The sequence below is a fragment of the Electrona antarctica genome (genome assembly GCF_951216825.1).
Source record: "Electrona antarctica genome assembly, chromosome: 13".
In the NCBI taxonomy this organism is placed as follows: domain Eukaryota; kingdom Metazoa; phylum Chordata; class Actinopteri; order Myctophiformes; family Myctophidae; genus Electrona; species Electrona antarctica.
This window is the reverse complement of record NC_136794.1, coordinates 26,881,042-26,904,795: the sequence shown is the minus strand read 5'-3', so window position 1 is coordinate 26,904,795 and position 23,754 is coordinate 26,881,042. Positions and strand designations below refer to the sequence as shown.

Below are 23,754 nucleotides of genomic sequence, written 5' to 3'. Positions count from 1 at the left end.
CCAGTGGCCATAAAGGGTTATAGCATGTTTTTGCCTGGATTAGAAAATGTTGTCGCTTTCCTGCATTTACATTGAAGTATTTTGATTGAAGTATTTATTAACAGATTCAATGTGGAGTGGGGGAAAAAAGATGGCTTAAAATCCTTAATTTTGTGTAGTCCCAGGGTATGCGTGTGTGACTGTGTGACCATTTGTAGATTGATCACACATCAGATTATTATTCTTTATGATGAGAGGATGTCGCCTGTCACACGTCACGTGCTCATGGTCACAATGCTTTGGTCACGTGACCCACACGCACCCCGCATGAATCCAACATGGCCGCCACGTCTGTTTTCCAGAGAGTGAGAACAGGGTCCAAAATCGGAGCTCAGTATGATCAAGAAGGCAACCTCATTCAGGTCAAATAAGTACTTATGTTATTTATAACCATGGCGATACGTGACATTTACTACCATCGCTGTAGAAACAGGCAGCGATGGGTGGCTGTCAGTCAGTGTAAACAAACCTCTGCTCTGCCTCTGTCCCATCCCATGACATGTCAACCCTGAAAAGCATTTTCTGTTCCTGTAAAATTAATGCCTGCTACCTGTGTGTTTGACGGGTGCAAGTACACCAATCAAACTATTATTAACCGTAGCTTTGTTTGAAATGACATTGTCAGTCGTAGGCAAGAGACGAGGCACGGATTTCTTAAGGAATCACTGGCGACAAATTCGTAAAGCAGCAACCCAACCACCAAGGATTGAGAAGAAATAGTATTACCATTTTAAATCCATATATATCACATGTCTATTTAGACACAGCATATAAGTTATAACTGTAGATTTGTCATGTCCATATGGGACTGTTTTGTGTATGAATCGCTTAACTGGGTGTAGACAGTAGCCTAAATCAAGAATACAAATTCCATTGGATTTATGTATTTTTATTTTCATTATTATTAATTTGAGGGGCGCTAGCCCTCCCGATGCCCAGCTTTGTGTGTCTGTGAGTACCCTGGAAATGATTTGATTGGCTGAGCACGGAATGTGATGTATGATGATATTAAGAGCCCCTCACTTCACACAAGTGTGATTTTTTTTATTGTGTTTACTTGTGTCCTTCCTATCTATGTTTTTTGAGTGGTGTAAACCACTCCTACGACTGGCTTTGTTAGTTTACGTGTCTGTCTGTATCTCTGTCTGTCTGTTCGTACCATAAAATGAGCATGGTTGCTACAGTCACCCAGTTCACCCGGGTGTGATTTCATTACGTCAGACCTTACACCACTCAGTTCACACGGGTGTGCTTTTTTAAAAATGATGTCTGTTGTATTTATCTGTGTCTATCCTCCGCAGAAACAAGATGCTACAACTCAAAATGGTACTTCAGGGCCTTTAAAACGCTACCGTTTACAATGTGGTTTTATTTTCAGGTGGAGACACGGGAGGATGAAGAGCAGAGCGTCAAGCTTGCAGAGATCCTGGAACTGCTGCTTGCAGCTGGATACTTCAGGGCTCGAATCAAAGGACTGTCCCCTTTTGACAAGGTAAGAACTAAGTAAAAGCACTGCCTTATTGGTTGAATTCATTAAGTGCCACCTTGGGTGACTATAGTCAATGCAAGAGTTGTTAAATGAAATATTCCTGCTGATTTAGGGTCGGGATCCGGAATCGCATGCTTTAAGTAACATGTGACAATTGTGACATGTCAAACTAGGGGATTTTCATGATTCTGAATCTATTCCAAGCATTAGTTTTGCACGAAAAACACTCCTTGGCCTACATTTGGCCATAGCCACTTGCCCAAATCTGTGCTGACCTCATCACATTTGTGCTGACCTCATCACATTTGTGATGACGGCTATGGTCGTTTTTAGGCCAAGGAGTGTTTTTCGTGCAACATTTGTTTGACACACCAGGAGAGTTTCACATGTCACAATTGTCACATGCTACTTAAAGCATGATGAAATGTTGCCTTATATTGGTTGTCTATGGTGTCATTGGTGTGGTATACAAAAATGGCCATAACTTTTTTTCGCGATGTTTTCGGCAGAGCAGGCCTTTCATTCTGTAGACCTTAATGACCAAGTTAAGGAATCAGAACGTTAAGAGAGAATAAGGAACCGGAATCGTTAAAATCCTAAAGGATCCCAAACCCTATGCTGAATCCTACCTTAACTCGGCTTGCGACATTTGTGTGTTTGCCACAGGTGGTTGGCGGGATGACCTGGTGTATCACGACATGTAACTTTGATGTTGACGTGGACCTGCTGTTCCAGGAAAACTCAACCATTGGACAAAAAATGTAGGCCTGTACTGTGGTTCTTCAGTGACCTCTGGTTACGAATATGCATCAAGAAATTGCAATTTGTCATGTTTAACATGAGATTTCCTTGTATCAAACTATCACCTTGTATCTACTATTGTACTAGTAGGGATGTGTAAAATTGTCCAAAATGAAGTATAATTCAATATTTGACTCAATCAGATCTCCCTCAGAGATAGAGGGCTCTATTTTCGTCCATGCTAAACCCCTTATCCCTAAACTACTACTAGTCTATTCAGTCGTCTCAACGATGGTGCTGCTAGACACCCCTAGGGAGGGTTTATCTTTTTTCTTTATCACTTGGGGAAGGTCATTGATTGTTTCCCCTTCAGTCAGTTGGAGGGACAAGGCATTTTATACCAGGGTAAATACATTTTCTCCAGGGGTACATTTTCAAAAAATCTGTCCCCAAAAAATAAAATTAATAAAACATTTAAATACAGTATGTTTTTTTAATAATCAATTTTGATCCTATTTACGATTAATCGACCCCATCCTTATCTACTAGTCATTGTTTTCATCCCTGGCATTGAAATGCATGCTGGGTTAGATTTTTGATTGCTGTATTTTTGTGTCATCGCAGAGCCCTCACTGAGAAAATCGTTTCGGTTCTCCCAAAGATGAAGTGTCCTCACCGTCTGGAGCCTCATCAGATCCAAGGACTGGATTTTATCCACATATTCCCAGTCATTCAGGTCTGTATTTTTGATTATAAATGATGGAAAACTTAAAGGAGCATTCAGTGATTTGACTTAATCTAAATATCACTTATTTTTTCTTTTTTTCTGGATAATCCTCCCTACTATAGAGTGTGCTGACCATATAAGGAGTTCCTCCCTGTCCCCAGTGAGCCCCTGGGGTCAAAAAACCCTAGTTTCAGTTTTGGTGGCGGGTGGCAAAGCCTTCATCCAATCAGGATGAGAGGGGCCTTCCTCCAATCATGATCGAGTGGGGTGCACATGCTGTTGGCCTGTTGCACTTCCCCCCACTGTAGAGCGTGCATGTGCACATTTTGTTACCGGGGCGGACTGGGTGGTTCTCCAAATCACTCAAATCACTGAATGCTCCTTTAATAATATATAATTATTGGGAAATGTAGTGAAATTCATCTAAACCACTTCTGTTCTCTCACATTTGGTTCATCTAATTGTTGTTGTTGTTTATTGCCAGTGGCTCGTGAAGAGGGCCATAGAAACCAGAGAGGAGATGGGGGATTATGTGAGAGTATACTCGATATCTCAGTTCCAGAAGACACACAGCTTCCCAGAGGTACTGTTACACACTGTTTCCCAAACACTGGGTCGGGGCCCATTTGTGCATCGTGGACACGTTTTTATGGTTTAATTTATTGTTTCCTATTTTTATTAATTTTTAATTATTATTATTATTTTCCAAACTAAATTAAATCTTCCGAAACTCTAGTTGATAAACATGCAAGTATATGGTTAGAGCAGAGATGCTATTTGATTGACCCACCAAACAGCAGTTCTCCTTTGAACACATTTCATGAAACCCTCTTCTTCTAGGATGAGGATTTTCTTCAGAGGAAAGTCAAGGCTGTGAAAGCTGTTCTGGATATATCGGTGAGTTAAAGTACACTTGCATTATTACACAAGGCAAGCACAATGTGTGCAGGTAGCAAATATTGTTGAGCTGCGTTGCCTGTCTCATTGATTTTGGTTGTTCTATCCCATTTACAGGAAGTGTACAAGCCCCAGAGGAAGTACAAGAGACAGGTGGATGCAGGGGCACTGGTGGACGAGGAGTCCAGAGTCCACTCTACGTTACTGGAATATGGAAGGTGAGACTGGACTTATTCTTATTCTAGTTCTGCTTCTCTGTCATTACTTGCGCAAGCAGAGCGCGCAAGTACTGCGATCGGCTGGGTATGTATGTCAGTGTCCTCTCTTGTTTAAGACCGTAGCCCAATCAGGGACCAGCATCATTTGGTTACGTCACCATCAACAGCCAATAAGGGACCACCATTCTCGGTGACGTAACCAAGGTACTTTTCAAGATTGGTATAAGGTCAATAACGGGTCTAAAGGATTTAGAACACCAGTTGTTATAGACATTATTTAGAAAGTAGACTACAGAGGTAGCGGTGATGCCAGTGGCCAGAGGAAGTGGTTATGCCAGTGGTGAGCGCACCTCATGGCGCGCTCTGCTTGTGCACAAGTAGTACATGGCCTACTTGTGTGCAAGGCGCAAGTCGACAGAGTGCATTTCTAGTTCTTTCTCTGCCTCCCTCCAACTCCCATTCCCTCAAGCTCAGCTCTGTATAGAATATATCCACCCACCCATCTTCTCCTTTCTCCACCAATCAGTGGTTCATTTGCCTTTCATTTATTCTTTGTATTTAATTAATTTGTCCTTTTGGTTTTTCTATTTGAACCCCGATGACCTTGGTTAAACATTTCGCCCAAGTACCAATGTCAGGATCACCCCTCCTCAATATTCTCACTCTTCTGTCTCTCTCTTGTCTAAATAAAAAATCACACACATTGGAATGATTAGCACCGTTCAAAAAACTGCCCAGATCTTTCTCAAACAGCTGCATGTTTTCATAGTCTAAAATCCCTGTGTGTGAGATCATTCTTCTCATGTTCTATTTAACCATCCCTCTGACATATCATTCTCTCATCCTCACTCTCCACCTCTTTGTAATAGAATGTCAGATTACCTGCTGTAAGTATAAGAGCTGATGATGTTTTTCCACTCACGTGTATGTGTTTGTGGTTGAACATGCTGGTTGGAGAATGCAAGCTGCTCACATACTGACCGTATGCATGACATTTACACTGTATAACCTACATCAGTGGTTCTCAAACATTTTCATGTCAAAACACCCAAAATGTATTTGGCCACGGACCTCTATTTAAAAGGATTTTTAGAAAACACCCCGTCTATAAGCTCATGATGCAAGGTTGTTTTTTAATTGCTGAAAAATAAATGGGGGCTTTTGCTGGGGACCCCCTGGAACCCCCTCAGGGATACCCGACGGTCCCCAGAGTGGTCCCCCACTTTGAGAACCAGTTATCTAATAGTGCAGTGCTGCTTTGATGCTGCCGTTTCACCTTTTGCATTATGTTGGTCACTTAATGAGGTTACTTGGATGCCGATGTTTAGAAATTCCCCAGGATGAACAACAGGAAATGTCTGTCTTGTGTTTGGTAATTACTTTATGTGATGAAGGTCTGTTGTGGCATGTTCATTTTGGGTTTCGGTTGAACCTAATGCTTGATAGTTCCCTTATAACTTCTCCTTACTGATTTACTTTCTCTCTACAGACGCTATGGATTCAGCAAGCAGTCAAAACAAGACAAAGTAGGTATCTTCTAACCTGCATGATACGGGTATAAAGTCCTTCCCGCAGCTGACCCAAGGCTCTTTGCTACACGTCATACCCCTCTCTCCCGCCGTTTCTGTCTTTCTACTCTATCAAACAAAATATATTAAAATGAACTTAAAGGGACATTTCACAGCTGAAAGAAGAAATTGTATTTGTAGTAGATAACAGTAGCACAATTAAAAAAATTGCACTCTATGGCCAGAGAAATAATGTAGTCTGTGTGATTGACTAGGGTTTGACTGGATTGCTGGATTACTATAATGCTTTGGTGCACTCGGGAGGGCTGTCTTACTGAGACAACAAATATCTAAAAACACATATTAACCACATAAAAACCCCAGGAAAGTGTTTCTTGTCTCCCAAACATAATTAAAACTAGAAAAGTCGCAATTTTCGTTGTGTGGTTGCCGCAATCGCTTACATAGGCGCTTACAAAATTCTGCCAGTGGTTTTTTAATCGGATAAGTCCGGAGATCATGTGTCCTGGTTTTTGTGAGATTTGGACAAAATCTGTAGGATGAGGAGCAAAAACTGTGTTTTTAAGAAAATTCAAATTTGGAGGAAATTCTTTCCTGACGGAAATGGGTGTGGCCTATATGGGGAGATGCGTCATGACCCAAGGAATCCATGGGAAAATGTATTTTGATTTTACGACTTACGGTTCAAGAGTTATAGGGAAAACCACAAAGTGGGCTGTTATAGCGCCACCATGATGCCGACTGATGTAATTCCTTTTCAATTAATTTTCATAATTATTATGAACCTCCACCTCAAGTCTTGTAGATATGGCGCTTACGGTCTCCAAGGGAGAAAATACTTGAATTGGAGCCTTAATTAATCTTCCCATTATAACTATGGAGAACTAATTAATTAATATCAATTAAACTATACATCTCTTAGCAAAATACAAGCACACGATTCCCGATGAATTCGGTCGATTTGACATATGGCTCAAGTGCGTGCTTGCCGTGCTACCAAAATTGTGGAACAAGTAGCGTTCCAAAGTATCACTCATTTACAATAACAATAGTCTGGTTCCCCTGTTAGGGCAACCACACTAATAAGATCTGGTTGCAAAAGGGGTGAAGTGGCCCTTTAAAATGATATGAGGAGAGTAGGTTGAACATTTGGCTCCATTTTATTACAGACCTATGTTAATCATTCATCATGGTGTAATTCAAACATCCCACAAACATAAAACCCCTATGACTTTGCCACTATGGGGTCTTAAACCCTAAATCAGAATAGACATGCTATCCCAATGAGACACACACACACACACACACACACACACACACACACACACACACCCATATAGGTACCGGTGTATATAGCATCTGTGTATGTGTTTCATTTGATTTAAGCTTTTTCTCCAGCTGCTCTAGTATTTACATACCATACATCTTTCTTCTTCCTGTTCTCCCTCCCTCAGACGGACGAGCGTAAGGCGTCATTGGCTGCGGGGTCCCAGGCCCCGCCCCCGGGGATGACAGAGCTGTCGGAAGAGGAGGACCTGCAGGCGGCAGAGGAGGTAAGGTCACACTACAGCAGTGGTCGATTAGCTAGTTTGTAATGTTTGATATACTTGCATACGTATTGCAGGGACTCAACAACTACCAAAGTAGATCAGTGGTTTTCAACCATTTTCATATCAAGGCCCATTATTTATTCTGCATTTGAGCCACGGACCACCATGTGATGACATTTAGCCTCTCAGACCCAAAACTTAGAATATTTTGTTGGATAATTTTGTTGGATAAGAATTTGTCCACAATTCCATGCTGTATTGATGTGGTACCATCCATAGGAGAGATAACAGGTGTTGATCAAAATAACAATTATTCTACATGCTCTAATTGTGTAGACTTAAGTAATCCATATGTTTAACAATACAGGCCCATTTGTTTTCATGTTACACTGTCAATGATCTATAGTGTCCATTTGGTTAACAACTCTCATTCATTCAGTAATTTAAGTTTAACTGGGGACCACCTGGAACCCCCTCAAGGACCACTGGTGGTCCCCAGACCACTGGTTGAAAACCACTGCTGTTCCACAAACCCATATGAATTCATTCAGATTCAGCAGACACTGTAGTTTGTTGAGTTTTAGTTCAAATTGTGTCTCTGACGTTAGTTGTCGCTCCTCCCTCAGTTACGCATCAAAACTCTGATGACCAACATGTCTGCCATGGCAACTGAAGAGGTAGGCTGGATCTTTTATTTCCTGCTGGACATTTCTTTTTAGCGATTGAGGGTTATCCCTGAATGCTATATAGTCTGGAACTACACCTCCTGAATGCTATATAGAGTCTGGAACTACACCTCCTGAATGCTATAGAGTCTGGAACTATCTCTTGATAATTTTCTTTTAAATAGATTAAACTGAACAGTAACGGTAGTAAACTATCATGATAATAATAGTTTACTATGGTATATTGGCTGGGCATCTATTATTTGATTGTGTTTTTGTTCATTTGTTTTTTTGTAAACAAGGGAATAATAAATGACTCCAAGTAGATGAACTGTAAACTATTGGGTCCATACAGGTTGTCAATCCCAGTTGGTTTCTGATACTATTAATGCACGTGACGTAACACACCTTTCCGTTCCACTGGCACACCAACACCATTTAAACGGAACCTGCCAGAAACAGTCTATTGCCCTTCCAGAAAACATACTCTTTTCCTAAATAAAATTACATAGAAAATAATGACAATAATTTCCCTCCTTCCAGGGAAGGCTGACGGCCAGTGCAGTGGGTCAGATAGTGGGATTGCAGTCTGAAGAGATCAAACAGATGGCCTCGGAGTACGCTGAGAAGGTTGGCTTCAAACATACAATTCAAACAACAATAACACCAGTAGATACTAGCTCGCACATGGCACTCAACGTGTCAGTGTGGCATGTTGTGAGCTTGTAAATCTGGTATTGTAAGTGAGCTTGTAAATCTTGCAATTGTAAGTGTAAACTAAGTACATCACCCGTTTACTCCTCAAGAGTAGACCGCCCAATGTGGTTAAAATGTGCTTGTGTAGTTTACTTTTTTGCAGTGGTGTAAAGTAACTAAGTACATTTACTTAAGTAACAGTACTTAGTTGTACTTCGTTTGTGAAATGCGTCGCAACGCATTGTGAGCTTGTAGATCTGCTATAAATGTTTTAAAACATTTGAGCACTTTTTTCACTACTGCCTGTCTTCCTGTCTTCCAGCAGTCTGAGCTGTCATCAGAGGATCGTCCAGAGAGGTACGGTCCTCTCCAGCAACACCGCCGCACCGTGGCCTCGCTCAACAAACAGATCCAACAGAAAACCACACAGCTTCAGGAGGTCAGGGCTACACTCCACTTGAAGCACTTAAATGCAGAAAGTGTTTAATGTGCAAAATAAGATAACTGTGTATTCTACCGCAGTATTACAGTACCATTTTGTTTTTCTGTGTTTTTAGCTACAAGCCAAGCATGAGGAGGCGAAGACTGGATGTGAGGAGGCCAAGATGAGGCTGACAGAGGTAAGACTTGGTTCTGGATCCAGCTCCGAAGATGGGCTATATGCAGTATGCACACACACCATTTTGGAAAGAATTTGGGCCTCTTCCCCATAGATATTAAAAATCACACCTGTGTGAAGTGAGGGGCGCTAATATATTAAAGTCTAACTCATGTTGATTAGGTGATGTAATGGTGATGTAAAACAAACGGTGACAAAACAAACATTAAATTCTCTTTATTGTTAATGACATTTAATGTTTGTGTTGGGGACAAGATGGCGTACATTTTCCCTTCATTGTCAATGGCGTTTTTAAAACAAACATTGAACTAAAAACAAACATTAAACCTGTATATAGGAGGGGCCCTCAAAAATATAGATGCCTCACTGGCCGCTGCAGTTTATTGGAGCGACGTGTCTCCATTGACGGCAGGAAGTGAAGCGGAAGTGCGATAGGGTAGAGCTGAAGGCACGCTGCGTCGCTGCCCAAGTGACGTCACTCATGCGACTCCTCCATGTCTCTCGCTGTCACTCAACTGACTACTGGCCAATCACAGCGTGTCTTTTCCGGGACTTCCATTACTTCCACTCATGCTGCCGCTATGCTTCGCAAGGAATCTTGGGAAAATTGTACCTTCAATTTTGACACTCGCCCCAGAGCCGAAAGAGGCGTCTACCTTTATATGCCTATGCTCTTCCGTACTTCTTTCACATGTGTTACCGATGATACTAATGAAGGCTCTGTTCCATTCTGGTCAAACAGAGTCAGTGTTAATGATACTAATGAGGGTTCTGTTCCATTCTGATCTCTGAGCGGGGTTGAAATGTTTGATCTTTTGTTTCTCTCTACAGGCCACAGAACAAACAGAGAGGCTGGAAAAAGAGCTGAGGTCTCTGGAAGAGGTAGAGGGACAGGTTGACAGTAGGTAAGGACACACCGACACTGGAGCACCCCTCTTCCCAGCGGCCAAGTTAAAAAAAAATATATCTTAAAGATTGACTAGCATGATGCTGATGATGATGTTGTTGTATGTTGTTAACTACAGTATGTTGGAGAAGCTCAAAGCTCTGGTCGCTATGAATGAGAACCTGAAACATCAAGAGCAGCAATTCCGTACCCACTGTAGAGTGAGTATCTTTTATCACACACTGTAGACTAGTATCTATACTTTTATTATGCATGGAGAATGAGTATTTGTGGTATTACTACAGTACACACTTTAGACTTAGAGTAGAGTGTGGTTGTATTACTCTGTTGCTCTGGTTATTTACCCATCATTGTCTCCACCAGGCCGAAGGCATTGGGAGAGTGTATGTTTTGCCCTCCGTCCGTGTGTATGTGTCTGTCCGTCCGTCCATCCGTTAACAGCTAATCTCTGGCACCGTTAACCAGGTCGATGCCAAACTTTGCACACACACTCCCTAGATGCCAACGATGAACCTCTGCCCCAAATTTTCCAGAACAGCCTGTTATAGCACCACCATGAGGCAGCTTTTCACCATTTTTATCTATAACTGCACCGATCTGCGTGAAAAGTTGCATGCACACTCCTGCATTTTTCACATCTGCCTTTTCTAGCGCCACCAGGAGGCCGACTTTTGTAAAACACATTTTTTGTTATTACTCCAAAAATCCCGCAAATCGTTAGGGACCAGTCGAAATTTAGAAAAGGGGGCCCTGGAGGAAAATAGGGGAGGACCATGTCTTTTAAATTTTAGTCAGAGGGAGGGTGAGCTAATTTTATTTCGAGTCCAAGGGAGGGTGATACTATAAAGCAAGGGAGTGCTCTTATATGGCATTTGTCCAGAACTGCGGTGGTGGAAAGTAAACTAAGTACTGTACTTAAGTACAAGTTTGAGGTATTTGTACTTTACTTGAGTATTTCCAATTTCCAATACTTTAAATTGTACTCCACTACATCTTAAAATAAATATTGTACTTTTACACCACTACAATTATTTTAAAACTTTAGTGACTAGTTAATATTTAGATTATTATTACAAAACCTGCAACCACTTCAGCCCTGTATACATTTCAGCCTTTGAAAATAGCTGATCTACAAGTCAAGCTAACAATGCGTCACGATGCAAGGCATTGTGAGCTTGTAGATCTTCTATTTTCAAAATATTGTTATACATCTGAAAACTTGAAATGGGACATTTTCATGAGTTTTGATGCCAACACTTTTGTACTTTTACTCAAGTACATTCCAGCCGTTTACTTGTAATGGAGTACTTCTACATCGCCATATTGATAAAACAGTTGAGTACTTTTTCCACCACTGGTCTGGGGCCACCGTGACTGGTCTAACTGGTGTGTTTAACGTGCCCAGGAGGAGATGTCTCGCCTGCAGCAAAACATAACAGACCTGAAGACAGCTTCAGGAGATGACACTGAGGAAGAGAAGGTTCCTATCTCACCAACACACTACTTTAAGTGCATCAAAATAATATTGAATCTGGGTCTGATCTTTTTTTTATATATATTTTGACCCCTCTTTCCTCTGTCTTCTCTTAGGAGAGGATCCAGCTGATCGATAAACAGTACAATACGGACAGAGAAAAGCTACAGAAGATACGACTGCTCATGGTCAATATATAGCAGATATATATATATAGCGGTTTCAATGGGATGGGAAGGTATTGGGAACCCTCAACTCTGACACTGTGTTGTGTTCTCTGTCAGGCTCGGAGGAATCGCGAGATCGCCATCCTACAGAGGAAGATCGACGAGGTTCCCAGCCGGGCTGAGCTTACCCAGTATCAGAAGAGGTTCATTGAGCTGTACGGACAAGGTGGGTCTCTCTGCCCCCAACAACGGCTTTCGGGGAGGGACACATAAAGCAGATTTTTTTCCTCTATGCAACAAGGCATAAGTTTGGTGTATGTGCTCCTCTCTGAAACTGGTGCTGTTGAATGGGAGTAGTCCACTGGCATGATAACAAGTAAGACGCGCGAACGCGGGAATCGAACGCAGCTCGTAAATTGCAAAAACAATTAGAATAAATTACGTAATTTTTTAAGGTTTTTTTTAAGTTCTCTTTTTTTTGTGTTTTTTAAGATTTTTTTTTAAGTTAAGTTTTTTTTTAAGTTAAGTTTTTTTTTAAGTTAAGTTTTTTTTAAGTTTTTCCTTTTAAAGTTTTTCTTTTTTAAGTTTTTTTTTTTAAGTTAAGTTTTTTTTTAAGTTAAGTTTTTTTTAAGTTAAGTTTTGTGTGTGCGTGCGTGCGTGCGTGTGTGTGTGCGTGCATGTGTGTGTGTGTGTGTGTTTTTGTGTGTGATACAGCTGCGCCCTCTGGTGGTGGGCGGGTGGTGTTACAGCGTGACACACACACACACAGACATGATCTGCTGGGTCTCATAGTAAATGCTCACTGCGTTCGCAATAATATATAATATACTGTTATTGGTGCCAGGGTGGGACAACTGTGCTTTACAACCTGGTCAGGTGCTGTTGAATTGAACAGACCAGCTTGATTAGTTAGTTTGTTATTATTTATTTTCATTATTATTTTTACAGGGAAAATAAAGCTTTGGGGAACTGTTTTGTCATATTTTATTTATATATATGACATTTATAAGAAATACTGCTAAGTGGGAGCTAATAATGTTGAATTTTATAGAACAAAACATTTGAGGGTATATTATTTTGTTCATTATTTTAAAGATTTCAGTTACATTTTTTTGAAGTAGGAGCTCCCTGCTCTTATATGCCCCCCCCCCCCCTGTACTGTACATTTTGACAATTAAAGAAATAATATTTTAAATTAATTAATATTGTTTTTTTAAGATCAGCTATCGGTCTCTTTGATCACTACTAATCGGTATCGTCCATGAAAAACCCATATCGGTCGATCCCTAAACTGTTGCATGTCCAAAACGGGCAACAACGTAATAAAGCTTGTTTGAAGCTTGTTTTCATTCCTACTAACAACAAACTACATGTTTTAACAGTAGTTGCGGAGCTCGAGAATCTGTCTTGAGAGATGAAGTAAACATTGACAGCTCTGTTAATGCTGTGGTTTGTTTTTGTCACCTGTGTCTCAGTTTCAGCAACACATAAAGAGACCAAGCAGTTCTTCACTTTGTACAACACGTTGGATGACAAGAAAGTGTATCTGGAGAAGGAGGTAGGTCATTTAGGCAATAACCACTTAATCTCACTTAAGAAAACATCTATTGAAAGTGCGCCCTGGGTTGTTACTAGCTCAGGAGATGGAGGTACTGTAAAGGTAGAGAGGTACTGTAAAGCTAGGTCTTCGAACCGGAAGGTTCCCGGCTTGATCGTCCTCAGGCTGCATGTAAGTGTCCTCGACAAAGACACTGAACCGCTAACCGCTCCTGATGAGCAGGTGTGTGTGAGTGTAGTACTCATTGTAAATCTACCATTTACCATGTATTTATTGGGACAGAACCAAAAGTTGCCCTTTTAATTACTAAAATCTTAGATAGGACAAATATATTATACCTGATCTGCACACTCACATGTTAATTTAATCTGACTTTGTTCCTGTAGGTGAATTTGCTGAATTCTATCCATGACAACTTCCAACAGTGAGTATGTTTTTTACAAATTTGAAGCACAGAGGAAGAGCACTGCCTTGCCTTGAACTATGGTAGAGAGGTCCTTATGGGAAAATGCTTATCCATATACTGTAGTATTCCGTGTTTTTACATTGACAATAATGCCTCCACAGCAGAATCCGGTTTTGCGTTACATGAAGAATACATTGTAAATGGTGCTTGGGTGGCACAGGGGTAAAATACCTGATTACCACTGTCAAGGGGCTTGAATCCACTACATTGCTTCAGGCTTGCCGAGCATCTATTCTATACAAACACAATTGGCTATGTTCGGAGGAGGGAAAGGACAAAATTGTGAGACTGCATCCATTTGTCACATAGGACTAGGAACTAGGAACATGTCTAGTAATTGAAGTAGTTTGTGCGTACTTTTGAATGAATAAACAACATGACGTGATTCAGCTACAGACAGTATTTCTGACAAGCATTACAGTGGAGAGCTGCAAGGCATTGTGGTCTATGTAAATCTACCCAGTGATATAGTTACTTGGTTAGCACTAGTCTCGAGTCGAGACAGACTCGGAAAAGAGGGTGCTGTTCTAACTTTTATTTTTTGAAGATGGGTTCTCTGATTGGGTTGGCACAGACAAATGAAGGCTTTTACATAAGGGTAAATCTTTCCAAACAACATAATGTAAAACCACTGTTCCCAAAGTGGGGTCCTTGAGGGAGTTCCAGGGGTCCCCAGCTAAATGAGCCTTTATCTTTTGTAGATTTTGAAAAAGTTATACATCCTTTTATCACTACCCGCCTGGATTACTGTAATGCACTTTATATTGGGGCTAGCCATGGCTGCATTCAGAGACTGCAATTATTGAAAAGTGCTGCAGCACGTCTTCTGACAAGCGCGGGGGTGGTCGAGCCTTTTCTGTGGCTGCCCCCTCTGGAATGAATCCCCCTCTCTGTAAAACTGCCCCCCTCTATCTCTATTTTTAAAACACTTTTATTCACAAGCTTTTAACCCAGAGTGAGTTCTTTTTTGTTTTACTGTTTTTTACACCTTGTTGTATATTTGTATCTCTATACTATGTTTTTTATCTTGGCGATTTTGTGCACTTTTATTTGTGTTTGTTATGTTATGTAAAGCACTTTGGTCAACTCTTTTGTTTTTAAATGTGCTCTATAAATAAAGTTGGATTGGATGATAGTTAGGAACCAAATGGACCCTTAATGGGTCCATTTGGTTCCATTTGTACACTCTCAGAGTTAAATTAACATTGATTTTACGATGTAAATTGGGAATCACGGCTAGAACCGTAACAAAAATCTTCTCTTATGTGGGTCCCTGGCATATATTTTCAAATGGGGGGGCTAATAAATGTCGATTTAGGGGTCCTTGACATGAAAATGTTTGAGAACCACTGCTGTAAAACTCTAACCGCATGAACTGTCTGTTTCTAGAGCCATGGCATCTGCAGGAGCCAGGGAGCAGTTCCTCAGGCAGATGGAACAGATTGTGGAAGGCATCAAACAGAGCCGCATTAAGGTTCCTATCACATTCACTCTTTACAGGTTACCTGTTGGTCTAACTCTAATCCATGGTGCTTTCATATAAATTAATTAAATTTCTCAATTCATTTTATATATATATATATATATATATTTTTAAGCAAAGTCTCATTATTAACAAATTAGCAGTACATGAAGTACAGTAAAAAAGCTATTGTAAAAGGATACCACACAAAAAGTCCCGAAGGGCTTGTTTCCATTGTTATCCATATATGCCTGCCTGTATTTAAATGTACCCACTATTGCTATGTAGAAATAGCTTGTTTTTTGTTGGTTGTGGTTCTTCTTAGATGGAGAAGAAAAAGCAGGAGAATAAGATGAGGAGAGACCAGCTCAATGACGACTACCTGGAGCTGCTGGATAAACAAAGACTCTACTTCAAAACTGTCAAGGACTTCAAAGAGGTGAGAAAACCTGGACGTAAAGCAGCAGTTCCCAACATAACCTGGGAAATCTCGAAAGCATTTGCGGCCCACCCATATGACCACTTAACAGATGGGTGGGCCTGATTGGGAATCGCAGCTGTAGAACCCCATGTTTCAAGGGTACAAGGTGTTCTATGCCAAAAGCCATTCTATAAGTGTGCAACTCGTTACACCACTACGTATAAATGTGGCTTTATTGTCACATGCACTTACAGTACAGCTGTAGCAACGCTGCAGTTATAGGTCAGGCTGCATCAACCGAGTGGATGAAATAAAACAATTCAATGACTATTCAAAACTCAGAATTAAGTGCATGTGAGAGTGTAAATCTGCTATTTTTGCCAAATGTTTGCGTGTGTGTTTGCTGAATGCTTGCCTATAAGGGGCACCAGGGTTCCTGTGGTTAATTAGCCCTTCACTAAGTCCCTCCCCAACCCGTCCTTGTCCAATAGATTAGATTAGATTAAATTTATTGTCACTGCACATAGTATACAAATACTTGGACAATGAAATGAAGAGTGGCGTCTAGCCAGAAGTGCAATACAGTAAATGAGAGAATAAATACAGAAAAATGTACAGTAATGTATACAGAATAATAAATAGTAATGAGTATGATGGGAGAACCAAGCATCATTTGGATAAGTACATGAGAAGAAATAACTGTACAGTGCAAGCAATGCATGATGAAGACATAGGCATGTTAACAACGGTTACTAAGAGAGGAGTTAGTTAGAGAGGAGTCCTTCTCACCCATTGAGATGCATGTAAAATGACGGTATTTATCCATATAGGTAGGCTGCAGTATTGCAGTATTGCCGTCACCTGGGTGGGTGAGTGGTAATACTAATCACCGTAGTCCGTGCTTTGTATAAAAACTCCTGTCGGACAGGCGTAAGTTGATTGAGTTGGATAGTTTCTCCCTCTAACATTTCCTCGTATTTATTGACATAATGTCATGCACATTTGTCCAGTGCATAGCCTACTGCAGGCCTGGTTGACTAGATTTAGAAGACATTTTGAAGCTGTTTTGCTACTGAAATGATCGATCATTTATATGGAGAAATACCGTCATTTTACATGCATTTCAAATGGTGAGAAGGAAAGCGTGCCATAACTCCTCTCTTAGTAACCGCTGATAACGTGCCTATTGGACAAGGACGGGTTGGGGGGGGACTTGGCGAAGGGCTAATTTTGTTGGAATCCCTGACTGGCAACAATCTTTTTCCATCATGTAATTCACTCTCTCGTCAACAGGAGTGCCGGAAGAATGAGATGTTGCTCTCCAAGCTCCGGACTAAAGGTGCCTCGTAGCCCAGAGACTACTGGTTCTTAGAAATAGTATGCACTCTGTACTGTATATTGGACTTAACTCTGTTTCATTAAGTGTAATTGAACCATGTGTTCTCTGTGAGCTCCAGTTGAGCAGAGATTGTTTTCCATTGGTTTATTGTGTCCATGTAATGTGCATTTTGTGTCAACGTTACTCAGACCCCAGAGAATGTCTTATGGGATTTTATTTTTTACTTACTGATGTGCCATTCACATGTGTGCCATAATCTGTTGTCTTGTCACCAGCTAGAAATAATTTACTTTACATTTTCAATATGGTGAGATTGTGTGCCGTGAACAGCCTTGGCAAGTGCCACAGTTTGCTAAAACCCTGCATGGGGCCTATAGGAACTAGGAACCTACTGAATATCTGGAATCCATCTGGTTTTCAACCAATGGTCCGTGGACCACCAGTGGTCCTTGAAATGATTCCAGGTGGTGATGGAAAGTTGGTAACCAAATGGAGATCCAACCAAATATTAGATATTTAACTCTTGAGAGAGAAAATTATTAGAATTATTGGTATAAAAAAATCTGCATCAGTTAATTTACACAATTAATCATCTACACAATTTCAGAATGTAGAAGAATTGTTAATTTGATCGTTTCTCCTAATGGTACCAACATCAATGCAGCATGAAATTGTGGACAAAATGTTATTCAACAATATTCAAAGTTTTGATTCTGAGAGGCTAAATGTCATCACATGGTGGTCCGTGGCTCAAATGCAGAATAAATAATGGGCCTTCCCTTGATATGAAAATGGTTGAAAACCACTGATCTACTTTGGTAGTTGTTGAGTCCCTGTTCCAAATACAAAAACGTATGCAAGTATATCAAACATTACAAACTAACTAATCGACTAATGTTGGCTTTTTTAAAGTCATTCCGATACATTCAGCACTTCATATTTACAACGTCTCAATGCAAACAATATAACCTTTCATATGAAGTGTCAATTTTAATGTCTTGCATTTTACCCTGTCACCGTTTATGACTCAACGAATAAAAAATAATCCCTAAGAATGAGTTAAATGTCTTGGATTCTAGTACTTTTTGTGAGGTTATTGATGGATGGATGGCTAGGTAGATAGACAGACCTTTATTGATCCCATGATGTAAATTGCACGTTACAGCAGTCATAAGTAGGGCTGTCACGATTACAAGTTGACGATTACTTTTCACACATAATTGCGATTAATGAATTAATTGTGTTTTGGCATCGAACACTGGAACATTATTAATAGAATTTGAAATTTTGTTTGGCTTTTAGGCTTCGTAAAATCACAAATTGCACAGGGCAGATATGACAAGTGACTTCAATGTACAAATGTAATTTTTGTGTGTAAAATTGTAGTTCAATTGTAGTTGATCTACAAGCTTATTGATCAACTATTTCCGCTGTTTTTGGAAAATGGAAACAATTGCCTATGTAAGAATAATTGCGATTATCTAAAATAATTGCAATTAGACGATTATGTAATAATTGTGACAGGCCTAGTCAGTCACAAGCACAGCCGATAATATCAAGTTGTGCCATGAGGTTTCATTGTTGCATTATAAAAGTTAATTTCATAGTTTTACTTTTTACTGTGCCGTCATATATAGTTTGTGAAGCCCGTTGTCGTAGAGCTGCTATGAAAAACCTTTTTGTTTTGCATATTACAGTTGGCACACGTGTGAAGTTAATTCACTGCAGAATTATTTGTTTTGAACTGAACATTTTCACAATAGGTAGGATAAAAGCTTAAAGCACTTGCACTATGTAATGTGTATTTTCGCTTACAATCTTTAAGGTTAAGACATTTATATTTTAAGGAGGATGATTACTGATTATATACACATTAAAGCACTTAATAAATTAAAAAGGATTTCATCATGCATCTGACTGTGAAAAAGACATGCAGTGACAGAAAAGAATAGTTATGTTGAGATGCATTATAGAATCATGAAAACATTAGCAGGTGAATGATAATCGAATTGTGAGACCAGTTAAGATGCACATCTCTTGGAGGCATTTGCTGTGATGGCCACACATCTTTTGAGTGCACTCACCTCCGCCATTTCTCCACATCATCCCATTTCTCCACATCATCCTCTTCTACATCAAATGATATATGAGAAGTGTCACATTCTGAAGACGGCTCGCTATCAGTCTTTGGTTGTCACCGGTCACGTACAGTAACACGTTTGTGAATGTGAGAAGTGTCACACATTCTGAAGACGGCTCGCTATCAGTCTTTGGTTGTCACCGATCACGTACAGTAACACGTTTGTGAAAGAATTTAACATTCTGTGTAATGCACAGTATATCTCCCAACCTTTCTGCCTGCTGTGCAATCTCCATGATTAGAATACTGAACATAGGGTGTGCTTGTCCATTCTGTTAGACTAGAGCAATGATTGGCCGATACACTTATACAGTCCTAGAGTTTACCAGATAAACAAAAGGGGGAATGTACAGACATAATCTCAAAATAATGATGGCCAGAATGGAGGCCGAGAGGAAAGGAAGATAAAAATTCAAATAATGATATAAAGGGAGAGACGGCAGACCAACGAGTTTGTGTTTAACAGAACATCAGAGAACACCATGTTACAGTTTGCTGTGCTGAATGCTGCCCTGTTTGGCCTTGTGCTTTCACTGACTACCTGTGTTTGTGAGCTGACCCCTGTACCAGTGACGCAACCCTGCGTGACTGCGCTGGCCGAGGACCATGGGAGTCTCCTTCGAGGCCTGTGGATGCAGCACATAAGGGACAGGCTGAGAGGCAATGGTGAGAGATGCACTGATATTGCTTTATTACTTTAGTTTATATATACTGTACATGAGCTTTCCACACAGTGGGGCTGCTTCTATCAGGACTGTACCGTATTTATTACCGATATACCGATACCAGTGTTGTGATCTCATGTTGTGTTTATAGCTATCTAGCTATATATCTGGTGTTGTGTTTATAGCTATCTAGCTATATATCTTATGTTGTGTTTATAGCTATCTAGCTATATATCTGGTGTTATGTTTATAGCAGATTCCTCACTCAAATGTGCACTTGCAGTTTGGGCAACTCCAAAGCAAACTCCACATGTCCCAACATTTTATTTACCTGCCATAGTGTCAACCCCTTACCCGTGTCTGATCGCTGGTTAGACTGGCATATTCACCGATACCGATATAGTATTTATTCAAAACGTATATTTTTATTTTTATACACACTATCCAGGCCAGTCACCTTGGGAGATTTTAAAGCCACACTAAATCTCTTGGACACAGTGACCTGCATTGAGTTATTATCAGTGTAACTAACTAGCTGATGCTGTGCTTGAGAACAAAATGTATTGAGTGTAACAACATTTATTTTTCACCACAAATTAAGAAGTTAAGAATGTGTGCATGTGGTATCCAAAGGCAATACTTTGTTCTCTCCGCACTCTATTATTTATGTGATCATCTATCTTTTTGTTTATTGACTAGACTTTATGCTTATTCAAATTTCACACTCTGGATAAGAGCTCTCCTAGTCCTATTTCCTAAATGACTAAATGTAACTTCTGGCCTGTAGTTCTAAAGGAAGGCAAAATGTTTTTATCGCCCTCTGGTGGTGGGGACTAAAGCTCATTGTGAAAGTTCTCCAGCAGAGGTTTCATGTGTAATGTCTGTGTGGTGTTTTTGTCTATACTGTAGTCATGTTTTCCCTAGGCCGGGACACAGAGTAAAGTGGCATTCAGTTCTCTGTGCACTGATAGATTCACAATGAACTTACATCAAATTGAACAGAACTGATTAACTGAAATAAATTGTGTTCCCCTACCTGGCCTCTGCAGCACCACCTCCAGTCAGAGTATACTCCAAACAGAAGCTTCTGTATTGCCGCGTTGGGATTGGTTTCCATATACAGATTGTACAGGACGGCTCTGTGGGCGGAGTCCACACACCCACTGAAGACAGTGAGTTATTGTATAACAACTGCACTTGACAATGGACATACAGTACAGTATTTATTAAATCAAAGGTGTCAACACAAATAAATGAATCCTCCATCCTCCATTACTAGGTGTGATGAAGGTGTTTGCCATGCAGCAGGGTGTGGTGGGCATCAAAGGTGTCAAGAGCGGCTTATACCTGTGTATGGACGAGGAAGGAATCACACGTGGAGTGGTAAGTCATCTTTTTACTCTACAAGTACTTCATTGATTGGGGTTACTCAGATGTCTGTACTCGGCCCCCTCCTTTTTTTCCTGGACTCTACACCAAATCGTTTTGCCAAAAATAGTGGATGTACAAGCTCACAACGCACCAGTGTGTGAGTGTGTGAGAGTGTGAGTGTGTGAGAGTGTGAGAGTGTGAGAGTGTGTGAGTGTGTGAGAGAGTGTGTGAGTGAGTGAGTGAGTGAGTGTGTGAGTGTGTGTGTGTGAGTGTGTGAGTGTGTGAGTGTGTGAGTGAGTGTGTCGCTTCCAGTCATCCATACATCTGGCCAGTTCAGTACATCCCTTGTGATTGATGCCCGTGTGTTGGTTCCCAATTTCCCACACCACCAATTTGCTGGCTGGCAGTTCTGGATGTGTTTGGCAGTGTCCTGCTAGTCTCATTCTCCTGGCTGCTATTTTCTGGCACACCCTTGGTATTTCCTCATACGGGATCTTGGTGGTAACATGTACACTCTTGACTCTTGCTGATGTTAAAGGAGAATTCCATGCTAGAAGGCTTTCTTACTTTTCTTACCTTTCTTTGTAGTTGTTACGTCCCCACCAAAGAGGTTCAGGTGTTTTTTTGTGCAAAAACTCCTTATTGGCTATTTCCCCTACCATAAGCCCTCAATGAATTGCATTGAATTGAATGGGAATTGAATGGGGCTATGGGGTGTTGTGCTAATTTGCTTATTTCCATCAAAATAAGTAGTAAAGTGTGCCACTTGGGATATTATTTACATTATGAAGAGAGGATATATACAAAAAAATTATAATTTTGAGCGATGGAAATAAGCAAATTAGCACAACACCCCATAGCCCCATTCAATTCCCATTCCATTCAATGCAATTCATTGAGGGCTTATGGTAGGGGAAATAGCCAATAAGGAGCTTTTGCACAAAATAACACCTGGACCTCTTTGGTGGGGACGTAACAACTACAAGGAAAGGTAAGAAAGCCTTTTAGTATGGAATTCTCCTTTAAGTAGGCCTATTGCACACAACATTCTGGTGTAGCACCCGTCTAGGTCCAGCATTCACTGCCACCATACAAGAACAAACTCTACCGTTGCATAGAAGAAGCCGAGTTTGATTTGATGGCGGGAGGTTTCATGCTTCATAAATAAAATGAGAACATAATAATCAGCTATGATAATTATTCAGTCCACTTCAAGCCTGCTTGAACAACGTCAATGAATACTATGTTCTGTTCTCCCGCCCATTAGGAGCAGTTCTCTGATGCCTGTCTCTTCAAGGAGAACCTGGAGGCGAACCATTACACCACCTACTCCTCCCTGTCCCACCCCGGCTTCTACCTCGCTCTGTCCAACAGAGGGGAGCTGAAGAGGGGCAACGTTGTGTCACGTAACCAGGCCTGCACGCACTTCCTGCCCCGTGACGATGAACTGTGACCCTTGCAGTGATGGAAAAAGTACTCAATGGTTTTACTTAAGTAAATGGTAAATGGTGCATTTATATAGCGCCTTTATCCAAGGCACTTTACATAGATTGTGCATTACATTCACCCATTCACACACACATTCATACACTGATGGCGGCAGAAACCATGCAAGGCACCAACCAGAACATCAGGAGCAATTAGGCGTTCAGTGTCTTGCTCAAGGACACTTCGACACTAACTCTGGGGGAGCCCAGGTTCGAACTGGCAACCTTGCGGTTACCATCCAGCCACTCTACCCCTGAGCCACCGCCGCCCCTAAGTAAAAAGTATCAGTACTGCAATATAGAAATACTCCACTACAAGTAAAAGTCCGGAATTCAAAATTTGTAGATCGGCTATTTTCAAATGGCGGAAATATATATAGTGCTGAAGTGCTTAATGTAGCCTATGTTTTGTAATAATCTAAAAGTAACTAAAGTTTTCAAATAATTGTAAAAGTACAATATTTGGATCCGAAATGTAGTGGAGTAGAAGTAAAAGTATTGGAAATGGCAAATACTCAAGTAAAGTACAAATACCTCAAAGTTGTACTTAAGTACACTACTTAAGTAAATATACTTAGTTACTTTCCACCACTGGACTGGGTTTACTTGTCACTCACTCATACAAATTCAAGCAGCAGAATGTTGGTGTGGCATGTTCTGTGCAGTACAACAGCAGTACAATAATACTGGATCTTAATTACATGAAAAGGACAAGATAAATCACATAAAAATATAAGGAACTCTAGCAGCAAAAAAACATGCGGTGGAGAGATTTAGCCAAAGAACCTCACCAATCCATTGTGGATCCTTAACACATACTAGTCAGAATGCAACAGTCACGCTGGTTTTAATGTATGGGTCTTGTTTTACACTTGGAACATGATGGCTCCATTGTATGTCTTTTAAATGTTATTTCTGTTTTTCTTTTGCACTGCAATGTAAATTGTCATTTTCGACACACTTAACGACTTCACTTTATAGTGCGCGCACGCACGCACGCACGCATGCGCACACACACACACACACACACACACACACACACACACACACACACACACACATACACACAGAGAGAGAGAGAGACATTTATCACATGCTTTGTCTCACAAATACTGACAAAATACTAC

General features: G+C 40.6%; 2 protein-coding genes across 2 annotated transcripts; both read left to right on the top strand.

Annotated features, from left to right (window-relative positions):
* The first annotated feature begins 263 nt into the window (after positions 1-263).
* Positions 264-18,022, top strand: ccdc93 (CCC complex scaffolding subunit CCDC93). Its single transcript, XM_079518315.1, has 23 exons — positions 264-401; positions 1,418-1,531; positions 2,195-2,289; positions 2,894-3,005; positions 3,481-3,579; positions 3,837-3,893; positions 4,011-4,111; positions 5,601-5,637; positions 7,095-7,193; positions 7,817-7,867; positions 8,399-8,485; positions 8,874-8,990; positions 9,109-9,171; positions 10,002-10,075; positions 10,196-10,277; positions 11,483-11,557; positions 11,668-11,739; positions 11,836-11,944; positions 13,194-13,276; positions 13,663-13,700; positions 15,132-15,216; positions 15,530-15,643; positions 16,919-18,022. The coding sequence occupies exons 1-23, from the start codon at positions 318-320 to the stop codon at positions 16,973-16,975; spliced, it is 1,905 nt and encodes a 634-aa protein (XP_079374441.1). The 5' UTR covers positions 264-317; the 3' UTR covers positions 16,976-18,022.
* A 1,564-nt stretch (positions 18,023-19,586) lies between these two features.
* LOC306934921 (fibroblast growth factor 4A-like) lies at positions 19,587-22,951 on the top strand (the record flags this gene model as incomplete). The annotated part of the gene is made up of 5 exons (XM_079517744.1): positions 19,587-19,770; positions 20,819-20,941; positions 21,049-21,152; positions 22,408-22,641; positions 22,911-22,951. The coding sequence occupies 4 exons, from the start codon at positions 19,587-19,589 to the stop codon at positions 22,591-22,593; spliced, it is 597 nt and encodes a 198-aa protein (XP_079373870.1). The 3' UTR covers positions 22,594-22,641; positions 22,911-22,951.
* Between the last annotated feature and the right edge of the window lie 803 nt (positions 22,952-23,754).

Bases quoted from the DNA above. Each gene is read 5' to 3' on its own strand.
- ccdc93 (XM_079518315.1), top strand. From the start codon at position 318: ATGGCCGCCACGTCTGTTTTCCAGAGAGTGAGAACAGGGTCCAAAATC. The intron at 402-1,417 runs GTCAAATAAGTA...TTTTATTTTCAG, and splicing joins AAGAAGGCAACCTCATTCAG to GTGGAGACACGGGAGGATGA. The intron at 13,701-15,131 runs GTGAGTATGTTT...GTCTGTTTCTAG, and splicing joins ATCCATGACAACTTCCAACA to AGCCATGGCATCTGCAGGAG.